Source organism: Lynx canadensis, chromosome C2 (assembly GCF_007474595.2).
Source record: "Lynx canadensis isolate LIC74 chromosome C2, mLynCan4.pri.v2, whole genome shotgun sequence".
Taxonomy (NCBI): domain Eukaryota; kingdom Metazoa; phylum Chordata; class Mammalia; order Carnivora; family Felidae; genus Lynx; species Lynx canadensis.
Window position 1 is genome coordinate 77,813,264 of NC_044311.2, and position 14,284 is coordinate 77,827,547.

At 48.3% G+C, this 14,284-nt stretch overlaps 1 protein-coding gene across 4 annotated transcripts in view; it reads right to left on the reverse strand.

Annotated features, from left to right (window-relative positions):
* The window catches only part of DGKG (diacylglycerol kinase gamma), a 202,419-nt gene that overhangs the window by 84,454 nt on the left and 103,681 nt on the right, over positions 1-14,284 (reverse strand). For all 4 annotated transcript variants that reach the window (XM_030329775.1, XM_030329772.1, XM_030329774.1 and 1 more), the window contains 3 exons: positions 11,410-11,499; positions 9,187-9,347; positions 459-523 (listed from right to left, as the gene is read on the reverse strand). In XM_030329775.1, coding sequence (XP_030185635.1) covers positions 459-523; positions 9,187-9,347; positions 11,410-11,499 — 316 coding nt within the window. The remainder of the gene's footprint in view (positions 1-458; positions 524-9,186; positions 9,348-11,409; positions 11,500-14,284) is intronic.

Sequence of the window (14,284 nt, forward strand, 5' to 3'; positions counted from 1 at the left end):
CTCCCGGCCCTCCGGGCTCCCTCCCTTTGAGACCGAGAGAAGCTGAGGCCCCTGCCCTTCTGCTTGCCCCTCCCCAGAGAAATTCTAGGGGGCTGGGGCTGCAGGAGCTTTCCGTCTAGAGAAAGCGGCCAAGCCCCCGAAGAGGGTTCCAGTTAGCCAAGAGCAGATCCCCACCCCTCAAGGCGGGCACGCCACGCCCTCCTTGCCAGCCCCGCAATCCCTCCCTCTGCACAACATCCTCTGGGAGGGGAGGGCAGGTTTTTGACAGTGTTTTCTGCTTGGAAATGGAAACCCTCCTTCCGGCGACGGCAACGTGGCAGGAAAGCGAAGTCCTTGGGCGGCCGGGCCAAGAACGTTTGGGTGAGAGCAGGTGGAGGCCTCTGTCTGGCCAGCGCCTCCAGGGGCGGGAGGGGCCAGCGGGCAGTGCAGCCGGGGATGCAGCCTTAGGGCACTCTTACCTGCTGTTGAATTTTTCAGGGTGCTTCTCTCTCATCACGTGGAATCTGTGTGCAATGGAAGCATCCTGAAAGGGAAAGAGAGGAAAGCAGACACCTGGTTAGTGGTCATGACCCTGCAATGTGGAAAGGAAAGGAAGCACACAGGCTCTCACTGAAATCCCCCAAACCTGAGAGTCCATGTCAGAGAGCAGAACACGAGGCTCCCACAAAGGGTGAACACCAGGTCCAAGGTTAGGGGCTAAGGCCACCAGTGCTTATAGAGCCTATGTCAGCCGACTCCTTGCAGCTTCCCCTCTCTGCCACAGTTCAGGGTGAATGAAGGGGACAGCCGCTGCCCTTTGAGGAGAGAGAGGGTGTCTGGGTGTGGGGGCAGCTGCAGTGCAGAAGCCCGCGTGTGGAGCTGAGTGTGAATTTCTGGAAATGCCTTGCCATATTAACTCTTTTAAAAAAATACTTTTTATTTTGGAATATTTTAAGACTCACAAGAAGTTGCAAAAATAGTACAGAGAGTTCCTGTATCCCTTTCACCCAGCTTCCCCCAATAACATCTTATGTAACTACAGTACATTGTCAAAACCAGAAAACTGACGTTGGTAGGTGCTGTTATATATTAACTCTAATCATCCATATCAGTAGAAATAATTAGTGGCATTGAATAACAGGCTTCGTGGATAATAAAAATATGTTTAAACTTCTAGCTTCTGTTTCTTGATTTCCACAGAAAGGACTTTCCCCAAGGTCAAGAGGAGTCTCACTACCACACTCGATGGACACTTTGCTGTCCTCCTATTTGCACACGCCTTTGCTGTGCCACTGGCCACTTGCACCTCAGAGCTCAGTTAGGAAGACTCCCATGATGCCATGCTTCCAGGCTCTCCATCCCCTGACCAGAACTTCTCAACCCTCAGTCCATCTGCGGCCTACATTCATGGGCCATCTCGAGTTCTCATGCTTGTTTCTAGCATCTCTGATCCCTAGAACCAACCCTGAGCTTCAGACCTAAAATTGAGCGCACCTTCCACCTCACACTTGGTCTTTCACCCTCATTAAGAGTCTCATCTTCCCGCAGGAGAATGTGTTCCGCCCCTTCACCACTCAGTCCTCGTGTGAACACGCTGGGTGCGGGCAGTGGGCTTTAGAAATAAACAGGCGAATTGGGCTGGGGTGGGGAGTGACACAGAAACAAGGGAGCTGACTCAGACACGTGCAGGAAAAACGCTACAGAAACTCATTTACTGGACCGTGTGGCTAAAACAGAACTGAAATTCCATTTCAGTGGATGCGTATTAATTCCGTTTCTTGATGCAGACTCACAAAAGATAATTTCTGACTGTTGTCATTATTCTTTTCACATCAGGAGGTAGAGTTCAGTGAAGAAGGTTTTTGGCGCATGCGCTGTGTGTGGTGAAGAAACTACAGGCTAATGGTGAAGACAGAAAGTCCAGAAGCAAGTTAGGGGGCAAAGAGGGGCTTCTGTAATACTTTGCAGAGGAGCCAAGCCAGCTAGGAGCCCACTACAGAGGCAAGTTGAAGATACGGGCTTGGTTTGCGGTTGGCAAACACTCCCTGCTGAAATAATGTTCTGGGAATTTAACATTCAAGCTCTAGTTATGGTTTCGTTTTTCCTTTAAGTCCCATGGAGGGTTGCAGGTCCTGGTTAGGCACCCACTGTGGACACGAGGTGGGCGATGCACAAAGGCCCTGAAGCGTCTATCCCCAGGGTGGGGGGTGGGGGGCGGCCTGTGCTGCTCCCCCAGGCAGCAAGGCCTTGGCTCTCCCTCCCGCGCTCTGAGCAAGTTTGTGAACACCCTGAATAAGATTCATGTGACATCTGTCAAATGCTTCTCTGGGATTCAAGAAAACATTTCATCTACTTGTGTTCCTTTGAAGCACTAATTTTCTTCTGTCAGGAAAAAAGAAAAGAAAGAAGGAAAACGAAAGAAAAAAGCCATCACATGTTGCCTGGCATGATTTGTACTTCACGACCCCCGCACACACACCTCCCCCCCCTCCACCAGGACTGTTGTGACTGGCTCCTGATTTTCTTATTCTCCAGAATCTGTGCACAGGCTTCCTACTCTCTGCATAGTTCTGATTATTCAGAGTTGTTTTTTTTTTTTTTTAACTATGTTTTGCAAAGCTGCTTTTCATAGAGACCAGCCTTTACCATATTATTAGTTAAGCATGTGGTTCCAATATAATCGCTTGACAAATACACAGAGTAGCAGGGGAGAGCTGAGCAGTTCCTTTGCTGTTCAGTCTTGAAAAGGCCATGCTAATAAAGACTCTGACTCTGACCATGTTTCTCTACCTGGAGATTTACCTGCGCCTTCTGTTGAGTTCTGTGCCGGGCACTGAGCTGGGTGTATTTACATTCAATCGTGATTTCTTTTAAATTTTGGAAGCCAGTGCTACAATGAGTCAAACGCTTTCTTGGTAATAATGACAGCAAAATGAGACTTCTGTTCTGAAGGGACAAGGGGACCAGAATTGCAATGATGGCATTTCTGAAGGCCACACGCTCTGGGGGCCTTTCTCTGAGGTTTCGGGTACAGAAAAGAAGATGGGTGGTGCTTTCCTGAGCTAAAACTAAAAATCCAAAAGATTTTTGCGCCCCTTCCAAATATAAGCAGCAGTCATTTGGGCTCTGAGACATTTGGATGTCTGGGCCAGTGCTGTCCAAAAGAAATCAATAGAAAATTTCCCAGTAGCCACATTAAAAAAGTGAAAAGAAAAGGGTGAAATTAATTTTAATGATATATTTCATTAACAAATATTATCAATGCAACATGTAGTTAATATAAAAATTATTGAGATATTCAGACACTCGGGTGGCTCAGTCGGTTAAGTGTCTGACTCTTGATTTCAGCTCAGATCAGGATCTCACAGTGCGTGAGTTCGAGCCCCACATCAGGCTCTGTGCCGACAGCGCAGATCCTGCTTGGGATTCTTCCTCTCTCTCTGCCCTTCCCCTGCCTGTACTCTGTCTCTCAAAATAAATAAATAAAACCTTAAAAAATGGAGATATTTAAAATTCTTTCCTACTACATTTTTGAAATTTGGTGTATGTTTTGTATTTATAGCATCTCTCAATTTAGACTAGGACCATTGCAAGCACACCATTGCCTCATGTGGCTGACGGCTACCATACCGGACAAATGCAGGTCTAAGTCACTTTGGCAGCTTACGTTGATAAAAAGACAAAGAAGGTAATAAACCACATCATTTGGAACCTGGCTTGTTCTGAAAACTTACGGCAGGTTGGAGGATGAAAAAGAGTGCAGATGCCTTGTCCAAGACATCTCTCAGTGAGTCCCGTTGTCTTAGTACCTGCATGGCTCTCACAGGTGACAGACAAGAACATGACACTGAGGAAACCCAAAAAGTTGCAGGGAAAATGATAACTTTTTGGTAACTTCCCCAATGGGGAGGAGGCTCATCATGGTGGAGACTTAGCTGGTGAAGCCTGAGAAATACAATCTGGAAGGGGGAAGATGGTGTGTGGGTTAGCGTGATGCCTGTGGCCTCTCCTTGGCCCCTGGGTTCCCCTAGCATCAGAAATAGATTTCATTGAATCAAGGGATTAGCTGTTCACTCCTCCTGTTAAGGCCCAGTGAAAGCAGAGCCTTTGAGGTATTTGGAGTTACACATACCCCAGGCATTATTTCATAGTCCTCAACTTCCTGTCACTGATACCTGGCCATCCTGACATTTCTGCAAATCCAAAAATAAAGACCAGGGACGAGGAGGCCAGAGAAGCCAGAGGAAGTAGCAGCCTGAATGACTATGTTTAAAATCTCCTGCCAATGGATGTTATCAGTTAGGGGGACTGAGAGGGCCAACTATCCCAGTTCTTCACTGGGAGTGGGCTGGCATGTAAGTAGGTGATAGAAATGTGGTGGCACTGAGGTCACAGTCACTCTCTAGATGGGCCAGGAGAGTGTGTGTCCTGTTTATCCCTCCATGTATTACATGGATTCTGTTGGCACCAAGGGGACCAGGTGAACTTGTCAGGGCAAAATCTTTACCACCTGGGGCCACCACAGCAGCAGTCATTGTCATTGCCTTCATACACAGAAGGCAACAGACATCTGTTATCAGTTAAGATATTCCAGGTCCTTCAAAAGAGGCAAAGACTTTGCAAGGCTCTCTTTGCCAAAGGAATCTGACTCTAATTATCACAAGGAAGTAAATTGTGGGTTGGTTTACATACCTACTTCTCCTCTTACAAAGTTTGGGAAGTCAAACAGGGAGGAAGAGCTTCTGCAAATGTCAGCTCCAGATTCTGTTAGGGTTGCGTGTTGGCTACTTGTTTTCTCAAGAATTTCCCTTTCCAACTTTTAAAGAGCGAGCATACAAACCCAGCAAACATTTTATTGAGAGAAGCCTAAGGGTATACCAAGGAGATAAAAAAACAGTCCTGGTTCCTCACTGCTTCGCAATAGAATGTTAAATACGCACAGGCTAAAGGTGTATGAAAACAATCATGAGAAAGATACTGTGAAGTTCTTTATAACTTGAAAGATGAACGGATTGGATTATTATAAGTCAGCCCCAGGCAAATAAATACCCTGCCCACTGAGTGTGATGGAGAATCTGTTTGTATGCATTTCCTTGGGGGACAATGAGATGGTCTTCTTTTCCTTCCTCCTGTCCCTCCACTTCCTTCCTTCCTACTTATTTGTAAGAATGAATTAAAACCATCATCATCATGGCTCTTGGGATTACGGCTAGGTTATCTAGTTAATGTGAGGCTGTTTATTCCTTTTTGGTGTGTTTATCCATCTGGTCAGGAAATACTAAGTGAGTGAAATTTCTTGCATATGGCACCGTGTAGAGACAGACCAAGAGGTATCAGGAATCATGTTTTGGCAGCCAGAGTTGAGTGTGTTAAGAAAGAGAAGATGTGGGGCTAAAGACTCTGAAGGCAGCCATGGCTGTAAGCTGCCATCTAGAAGTTTCTAGGCAGGGCACCCAGCCCTGCTACTCAGCTCTCCCGTTTGTCTGGCTGCTTACAGAGGCTGGGTCCCCTCCTTTCTATCATTTTTCCCCTTTATCTAGCTCACTTCCGGTTTCTGCTCCTGTGTAGGTCCACTTCCTTTGGCCATTCTTCTCTGTTCTGATGGGGTGTCTCCACTCACTGAAGACTTTGTTGGGACCATCCACATCAGAATTCTCTCAGAGGCCTGTTAAAAAGGCCAACTCGAAGACCTGGCTCAAACCAACCAAATCAGAACACAAACTAGGATCTGTCATGGGGGCGGAATTTACATTTCTGACAAAGGGCACTGGTGAGCCCTCACACATTGGATGTTGAGACTCCCCCCACGGTGTTGCTGTGAGGGGAAGCATTTGAAGACAGAGGGGCCTGTGCAGAGGCCCCATGGCTCGTGGTCCACAGCTCAGTGAGCTCTGGTGCTCGACACTCACTTATGGTTCCAGCTCCACTCACCAGCTGCTACCTGTCTCCTTACTGTTCTAAGCTCCAGTTCCTCCTGACAAAGTGCCAAAGGATAATGCCTATACCTACCAACAGGGAGCTGTACCTGCCATGCAGTAGGCACTCAATACCTGTTAGCAAGCTATACCCTGGTTACTACAGGAAAAAGACACAAGTGTTGGTGAAACTGTAATGATGGGAAGCCCACGCTCCAGAAGGCTCCCGAACGCCAGATCTGTCAGGCAGGTCCCACTGGCAACAGCTGAAGGCTGCGTGTTCCCACTGGGGGAACTGGCGCCTGAGCTGGTGGTCCACAAAGGAAAGAGGCCTTTAAGCCAAGAAAAGGAGCGAGGGGTCCGCCTAGGTCACTGAGGGGACAGCTGGAAGAGGCCTAGGGAAAGGTGTCTCCCCCACCTGATGCCAGGAGAACTGCGGAGATAAACCCGATTGGGGCACAGAGCCCCCTTAATATGCTGCCAGTCCAATCATCCATCCTCTCAGACCCTGACCGTGGGTACAGCGATACTTCTGTCTTCTGTTGTAGTCACAGAAAACCAGTGCTGACTTAGGAGTCAGAAAATGAAAGCAAACCCCTCCATTTGACTCTCTGTTTCCTCACCCACAAAATGGAGAGAATACTGCCCTTCAGTGTAGTTGTAAGAATAAAAAAAAATCTATAAATATGGTAAATTTGAAATCCAGTAAATACAACATATTTTAAAACATCCTTCCCTCTTCCGTGGCTCCTCTCTTAGTCTTTTTTTTTTTTAATTTTTTTACATTTATTTATTTTTGAGAGATAGAGTGAGACAAAGTGAGAGCAGGGGAGGGGCAGAGAGTGAGGGAGACAGAATCCGAAGGAGGCTCCAGGCTCTGAGCTGTCAGCACAGACGTGGGGCTTGAACCCATAAACCATGAGATCGTGACCTGAGCCGAAGTCAGACACTCAACCTACTGAGCCACCCAGGTGCCCTTCTCTTAGTCTTCTTATTAAAAAACAAAATCCTGGGGCTCCTGGGTGGCTCAGTCGGTTAAGCGTCCGACTTTGGCTCAGGTCACAAACTCATGGTCCATGAGTTCGAGCCCTGCGTCGGGCTCTGTGCTGACAGCTCAGAGCCTGGAGCCTGCTTTGGATTCTGTGTCTCCCTCTCTCTCTGCTCCTCCCCCGTTCATGCTCTGTCTCTCTCTGTCTCAAAAATAAATAAACATTAAAAAAAAAAAAAGCATTAAAAAAAAAAAATCCTTTCCTTAAACCTGCTCTTCCCCCAAGCTACCTATTATTTTCCCCTTCTACTTCCTTTTTCTTTTAAAGCCACCAACAATTTCAAAGGAGGCACAGGTGAGGATGGCTGACAAGCGAAGGTATCACACAATCTGGGCCTAGGTGGTTGGTTTGGAGGGACTCATTTGCATATGAAAGTGGGCAGCGTAACTGCAAAGGAGGGGAAACAGGGGAAAGACTGTAAGGCACGGGGTGCCTGTGTCATTCCCAGCCCTCACTAGTCAAGTGTCCTGAGGCCCCATCTGTAAAATGGGGACTGTGGGGACAATGATACCCACAAGACTGTGATGAGATTGCAATATATAAGGTCTAGCGTAGAGAAGAGCACATAATAGGTGCTCAATAAATGCTAGTGTCTTTGTTGCATCCCCCTCCGAAACCCTAGCTCTATCTATGGAATAGATGGTTCTCTTTTCTCCCCGATCCCATTCTCAACAGTTTGGGAAACTGTCCACACCAGTCCTCTTATGCCCAGAAACTGAGTTCAGTAAAACAAACTAACTGAGTTGTGCTAGATGTGCTGGGGGCTGGAGGAAGAAAGAGGAGTGTGGCACTGTTCTTGTGCTCTGTGTGTGTGTGTTGTGTGTGTGTGTGCTGGGGGTTGTGTTAGAGGGGTGTGTTGGGTGTATGTGTGTCAGGGGTGTTAGGGGTGTGTGTTGAGTGTATGTGTGTTGTGTGTGTGTTGTGTATATGTGTATTGGGTGTGTGTGTTAGGGGCACGTTTTGCGTGTAATGTGTGTTGGATGTGTGTGTGTGGGGGTGTTAGGTATATGTGTGTTGTGTGTGTGTGTTTTGGGGGTATGTGTTAGAGGAATGTGTTTGGTGTAAGTGTATCGGGAGTGTGTGTTAGGGGTGTATGCTGGGAGTATGTGTGTTGGGTGTGTTGGGGGGTGCGTATGTGTGTTGGAGGTGTGTTAGGGGTGTGTGTTGGGTGTATGTGTGTTATGTGTGTGTATGTGTGGTGTATGTGTGTATGTGCCTTGCAGGTGTGTGTTAGGGAGTATGTTGGGTATATGTGTTGTGTGTGTGTGTGTGTGTGTGTGTGTGTGTGTGTTGGGGATGTGTGTTGGGAGTATACTAGGTGTATGTGTTGGGCGTCTGTGTTAGTGGGGTATATTGCGTATATGTGTGTTGGGTGTGTGTGGGGGGTTGGGGTGTGTGTTAGGGGGGTGTGTTGGGTGTATTATGTTGGGGTGTGTTTGTGTTGGGAGTGTGTGTTAGGGCAGTGTGTGTGTGTATTGGGTGTGTGTGTGGGTGTGTGTTTGTGGGGGGTGTCTGTATGTTGGGGGTGTTAGGGCAGTGTGTGTATGTGTGTGTATTGGGTGTGTGTGGGGGGTGTCTGTGTGTTGGTTGTGTGTGTATGTGTTGGGGGTGTGTGTTAGGGGACAGTAAACCAATCCCTTCAACTTAGTGCAAAGACTGCACTGATGGAGTGAATGCAAAAGGCTGTGGAAGCACCAAGGAGGAGCATGGAGCTCAGCTGAGAGGTCAGCTGGGAGGAGACACCCCCAGAGGTTCATGAGCACCTGGAGTGTAGGAATTCAGTTGAGCCCAGGCGAGAGAACAGAAGAGAAGGAATTCTGACAGGTAAGCCAGCCAAGCCAGCTTGGGACCACATGGTTCTCCTTGGAGGATCAGAATTCTCAATTCTGGAAGCTTGCATGAGAGTCTTCTCCTGACCTTGCCCCTTGGTTATTTCCTGGTGTTGCTTTTTAAAAACTGTTTCAAATCATCCTAAGGGTAAGTTTGTTTTTCAAAAAATTTCTTATTTTCTTTTGTTAGTTAAAATTACAGGGGAAAGAATTTTCTCCATAACCTAGGGTTTGGGACCTTCAAGGTGTCCATGCCTAGGCCAGATGCAAGGATGCTTGGACCCAAGTTAAGACTGGGGGCAGCTGACAGAGGTAAAGAGCAGAGACTCAGAGGGGGACAACAGAAGACCAGAACCTTTCTGCCCACCCAAACATTTCTCTTCCATGCAGAAAGGCAATCCTTGACCAACTCACCACACCAATGGAGAAATAGTTGTTCATGATGTTGTACGGGACCTGGTCCCCATTCTCCACCTCTTCTCTGGGGCTGACTTCCAGATGCCAGCGGTCTAGCATCACCAAGGGGCTCTGCTCGATGTCCTTCAGGATTTTTGTCAAGCTGCCCCCTTCATAACCTGTGGAGCATGGCATTACATTTGTCTCCAGAGCAAAAAGGCTAAGTTGTTGTTGATGTACAGGCAGCTGTCAGGGCAGGGAACCCTGTGGGCATCTGTGATCAGGAGACCCTCCCCCGCCAACCAGTGTGTCTGGGGGCCAGAGAGAGTTATGTTCCCTGAGCCATGCAAAAGGACAGAACAATAGGGCATAGAAAGAAAATGGGAGATTTGGAAGCCAAAGTAGTCAGGGTAGTGGTGGGAGCTGGCCAAAGTTGGGCAGGCTTATGTAGTTAAAAGAAACCCTAGAGAATTATTGGGCTGGGTGGGAGAACACAGGACAACAAAGGGTTCATTCCAGGACTTTGTCATGTTGCAGATGGACAGTATGATAGAGTTTTAAGATGGACCCCACTATCCCTGCCTACCCCAGCCCCTAGGTATATATACCCTGCAAAACTCCCAGGACTTATAAATAAGATAGGACAGTCACTGCCATGACTAGGCATCTTATATGGCACAGTTGACTTTAAGCAAGGGAGATTACCTGAGTGGACCTGACCTAATCAGGTGAGTCCTTAGAAAGGACTGGGGTGTTCCTTAAGAAATAGATTCAAAGCTTGAGAGGGATTCTCAAGGGAGAATTCTCTGATGCTGGCTTTGAAAATGGAGCAATTCATCTGTCAAGGAAAAAGGAAGCCTCAGGGATGTGATAGTGGTCCCAGCTAACAACCAGCAAGGAAATAGGGACTTCAGTCCTACAGCCAAAAGGCTCAATTCTGCCAACAACCTGAATGAGCTTAGCAAACTCTCTGTCCAGAAATTCCAGAGAAGAGCACAGCCTGTCCAACACCCTCATTTCAGGCTGGGAGGCCCTGAGCAGAGAACCCAGTCACGCTGTCACAGGCCTCTGACTGACAGGACCATGAGCTGACAAATGGCTGTTTTAAGCCTCTATATTTATGATAATTTTTATGCAGTAGAAAAGTCGTACAGAAAGAGAATTGTAAGTCATGAGAGGTTAGTGGGAGAGTCAGTCTTTCCTTTCAGATAACACTTCTGTGTTCCTGCTTACCTTCAGGGCAACCTTGAAGAGTATTTCCACGTTGCTAGTTTGGTCAGCTCCCTAGGGATGCCTCACAAGATAGCAATGGTAGTCACCATGTAGTTAAGGGCCTGGGGGCTCTCTGGGAGCACAGGGCTGTGCTTACTGCATGAAATTTGTGCTGAGCTATGCTGCCTAGATGCACAGAGCATGGGGCTATATTCTGCTTCCTCCCCTGGAACAGAGGGCTCTTCCCTCGCCTCAGTGTGTGGCTGAAGACATCAGTTCCTGCCGACTTCCTTTTGGGCTGGCTCCTGCTTGATCTACCCCTGCCACCAGGCATATACCCAGCTCCGAACACTGACCGCTGCCTGGCCTGGCCTTGAATTCTCTCTGAACGCATCAGCCATCTGGAATCCCACCCCAGTTCTGCCTGCCAGACTGCTCGGTCCCTTCCATGTGCTGCCCTGGCCTCTCTGTTCTCTGGAGCATTCCCAGATCCATGGGTTCTGTTGCAGTTTACAGAGTTCTCTGTAGCTCTTGCCTCTTGTCCCATAAGCTGGTCACTAGTTTGAGATCCTCCACAGGGGGACTTCAAAAGGGGCGCCAATGGGCGTGGAGCCTACGATGATCTGGATGCCCCTGGTAGCTGGCAATGTAGCTTTTCAGTTTGCATTCTGAATCCTAGTTCAGAAGAATAGCAATAATTTGCAGAGGAGGGAATTTTATTCAGAAAATGCCTAAGTGTGCCCCTACTCAAGCGAGTACTGTGGGGGGAGATAGATGAGACTACCCTAAAGCCAAGTATGTCCTGCCAGGGTAGGCAGGCTCTTCGCTGATAGTTTCAGGGAGATAGTAGACATATTGAGGGGTAAATGCAGATCTCGGCAGGATGCGGAAGGCAAGGGAATGGTCATGGAGTAGATATGACTCTGTGGAATGTAATTATTAAAAGGGAAGTTGAGCCTAGCTCTGCAGAGCATCCCTTGAAATTGGAGTGCTTGTCCCCAGGGTAGTGCCACCTGCATGCACACTCACCTCCTCCCCAGCGGAGACAGCGGGCCAGGTCATTTCCTGTTCCAAGAGGCAGGACAGCCACCGGTGGATGCTTTGCGAAGTTGGCCTTATCTGCAGCCCATGCAGAGGAAGAGAAAATCATATGCCACTGGATTACAGAAACTTTGGGTTATCTATCCTTGATCTTATGCTTCAACCCTTCCATAGCATTCTTTGCTTGAATAGCTCCATGATGGAGAGAGAACACACTACCTCCTAAAGCTATCTCTTCCACCTGCAGCGTGTGAACCACTACTAAGGATTCTTTCATATTGAGCTGACGGTCTCCGTGTAACTTGCACCTGCTTATCCTCATTTCATCCAAATTCTGTCCTTTGGGGTGACAGCATACACCTTGAAAACAGTAGTTCCGTAATCATAACGAACACTTTCTCCATTTATCCCTCAGACCAACTCTGCAAGGTATTATTATTCTCCTCATAGATGAAGAAGCTGAGGTTCAGAGGGGGAAAGTAAGTCCAGAGTCAGAATCCAAATCCAGATCTCTGTGCTCCCAAGCCCAGTCCCCTCCTTGCTTCAGGGGCTAGGCAGGTGCATGGGCAGTAGAACAGCTGAGTCTGAGAAATCAGGGAATAGTGGGGCCTTTTGGAAACTGAAGCTGCCTCAGGTAAAGTCACGCAGGTTCAAAGTTTAAAAATAATATTGCGTCTGACAAACAAAACCTCAAGGTGTCATTTGGCACCCAGGTACCAGTTTGTCACTTCCGCCCACCCTACCCCAGACTTGCAAATACACAATTCCTAACCTTATCTCCCATGCTGGTTGTGAGGGAGCATCAGACTGAAACATCAGAGAAAACACAGCAGAACACGTGTGGTCTAATCTGGCTGCGGGTCTACAGCAACACGTTGGCCACCCTGAGAAAGCTGGGGCAGGCACGGGCACCCACTGGGCTCCAGGGGGCGCCACTGACATAAACTGCGGCACGCTTTGGGGCCTGGGGATGTGAGTAACGCTGATTGAGGAGTGTGGGTGGGGGGAGGGGTGATGCAGGAATCAGCAAGTGACGCTAATACTAGGGCTGTCCCAGCAAAAGGGGAGTTCATAGGTCCCCCGGGGTTCTCTGACTTATGCCGGAAATGGCGGAGCTCAGGCAAGACCTGGGGCTGAGATCATCACCAGGAGGTGTAAGTTGGGGGACAGAGCAAAGCCATGGACTCTGCCATGGTTCCCAGAACACACGGTCTGCATTTATGCCTCCCTGCCTTTGTACAAGCTGTGCCTTTTACTTGGAAGGCCCTTGTTTCCTTATGTCTGCTCCTTCTGTGGTCCCCATCTTCATGCATTGAGGCTAGAAACCCAGATGTCATCCTAGGTTTTTCCCTCTTCCTCACCCTGCTCAGTTTCCACATGCTCTTTCCTTAATAGATCTGTCCACCGTCTCTTCTAGCTATTCCTATGGCGATGCCTGAGCTCCCCGACGTGATTCCTCCTCCTGGTCTTGAAGCAACTGCCTCCTCTCTGCCTTCCCAGCCTCAGTTCCCCCAGTGGCTCTCCACACCTTCAAGGCAGGCTGTCCCTGAGCTGGAGCCTGAGCACTGCAGTCCCCTGCTCTCTGCTTTCCCTCTGTCGTGGCTGCTCCCATCATCTCCAACATGGTACTGGGGTCTGCCTTCCACTCTAGCCTCCTCCTGCTTGACATGTCAACCATGCTTAAGTATCTTCAGTGCCTTAAGTCATAAGCTCTCTGTTGCTTAGGTGCTGCCTCTGGGGGACCCTCCCTGCTTGCCCTAGTCTGGGCTAGGTGCCTCTCCAGAGTGTTTCTTCAGCACCAGGAACAATCTCCCAATTGACTCTTGTAATTGACTACTCACTTGTTGCCTCAATGTGCTGTATCCTCCCTGGGGGAACTATATCTCATCCACCACAGTATCTCTGCATACATTACAGAAGGCCTACTATGTACTGGTGCTGTGTTGGGTGCTATGACTCTAATAGTGGGTCAAAGTGCCAAGACACAGGCTCTCATGATGCTTACAGTTGAGAGGGAGAGACAGATATTAATGAGGTCTTCATATAAATGAGACATAATTTCACATTCATACTGGAAAGGGAAAAAGTGTGATCATATAATAAGGTGACTGAGGTTGGATCCTCTGAGGAAGCTATACTTTGGCTGAGATCTGAAGTAGAAGCTGACCAAGGAATGGCCAGGGAGCATACCAGACAGGAGGAACCACTTGTGCAAAGGCCCTGTGGTAGAAGGGAGACTGGTATATTCAAGGGTCCGAGAGAGGGACTGGGTGGCTGGAGTCCAGAGAGAGAAGAATGGAGGTAGGAAGTAAGGCTGGAAGTAAGCAGCTGCTGCAGCACGAGGACCTTATAGACCATTTGAAAGGTTTTTGTCCTTATCCTAAGAGTACTGGGAAGACACTGATGTGCTTTACACACATCATGAACCCACGGACATTCAGGAAAGACCACTCTGGCTATAGAGTATAAACAGATCAATGGGAGGACCAACACAAGGTGGCAGAAGGCACTAAATAAGTAATTTAACATTCCTGAATGAATGAATGAATGAGCATCATGCAGTTATTCCTTCCATGACTGTTTCTTCTCTTCAGGTTGCCAGCCTGTTACATGACCTTTCTTCTTCCAGTTTTGGGCATAGACTTTCCCCCGTGTTCTCTGGAATAGCTATCTCATAGGAATAGCTACAAGAGACGGTGATGAGATGGTGAAGAGACGGTGAAGAGAGATGAATTTTATAAAGTCACCAAAGCCTACATTCTCCTTCGTGATGGAGAGGGAACCGTGTGAGCGGCTCCCAGGACTGTGGCCATCCACCCTTTGCTGATCAGCTTTTCCTTCCTCGGCTCCCAGAGGAAGGGAG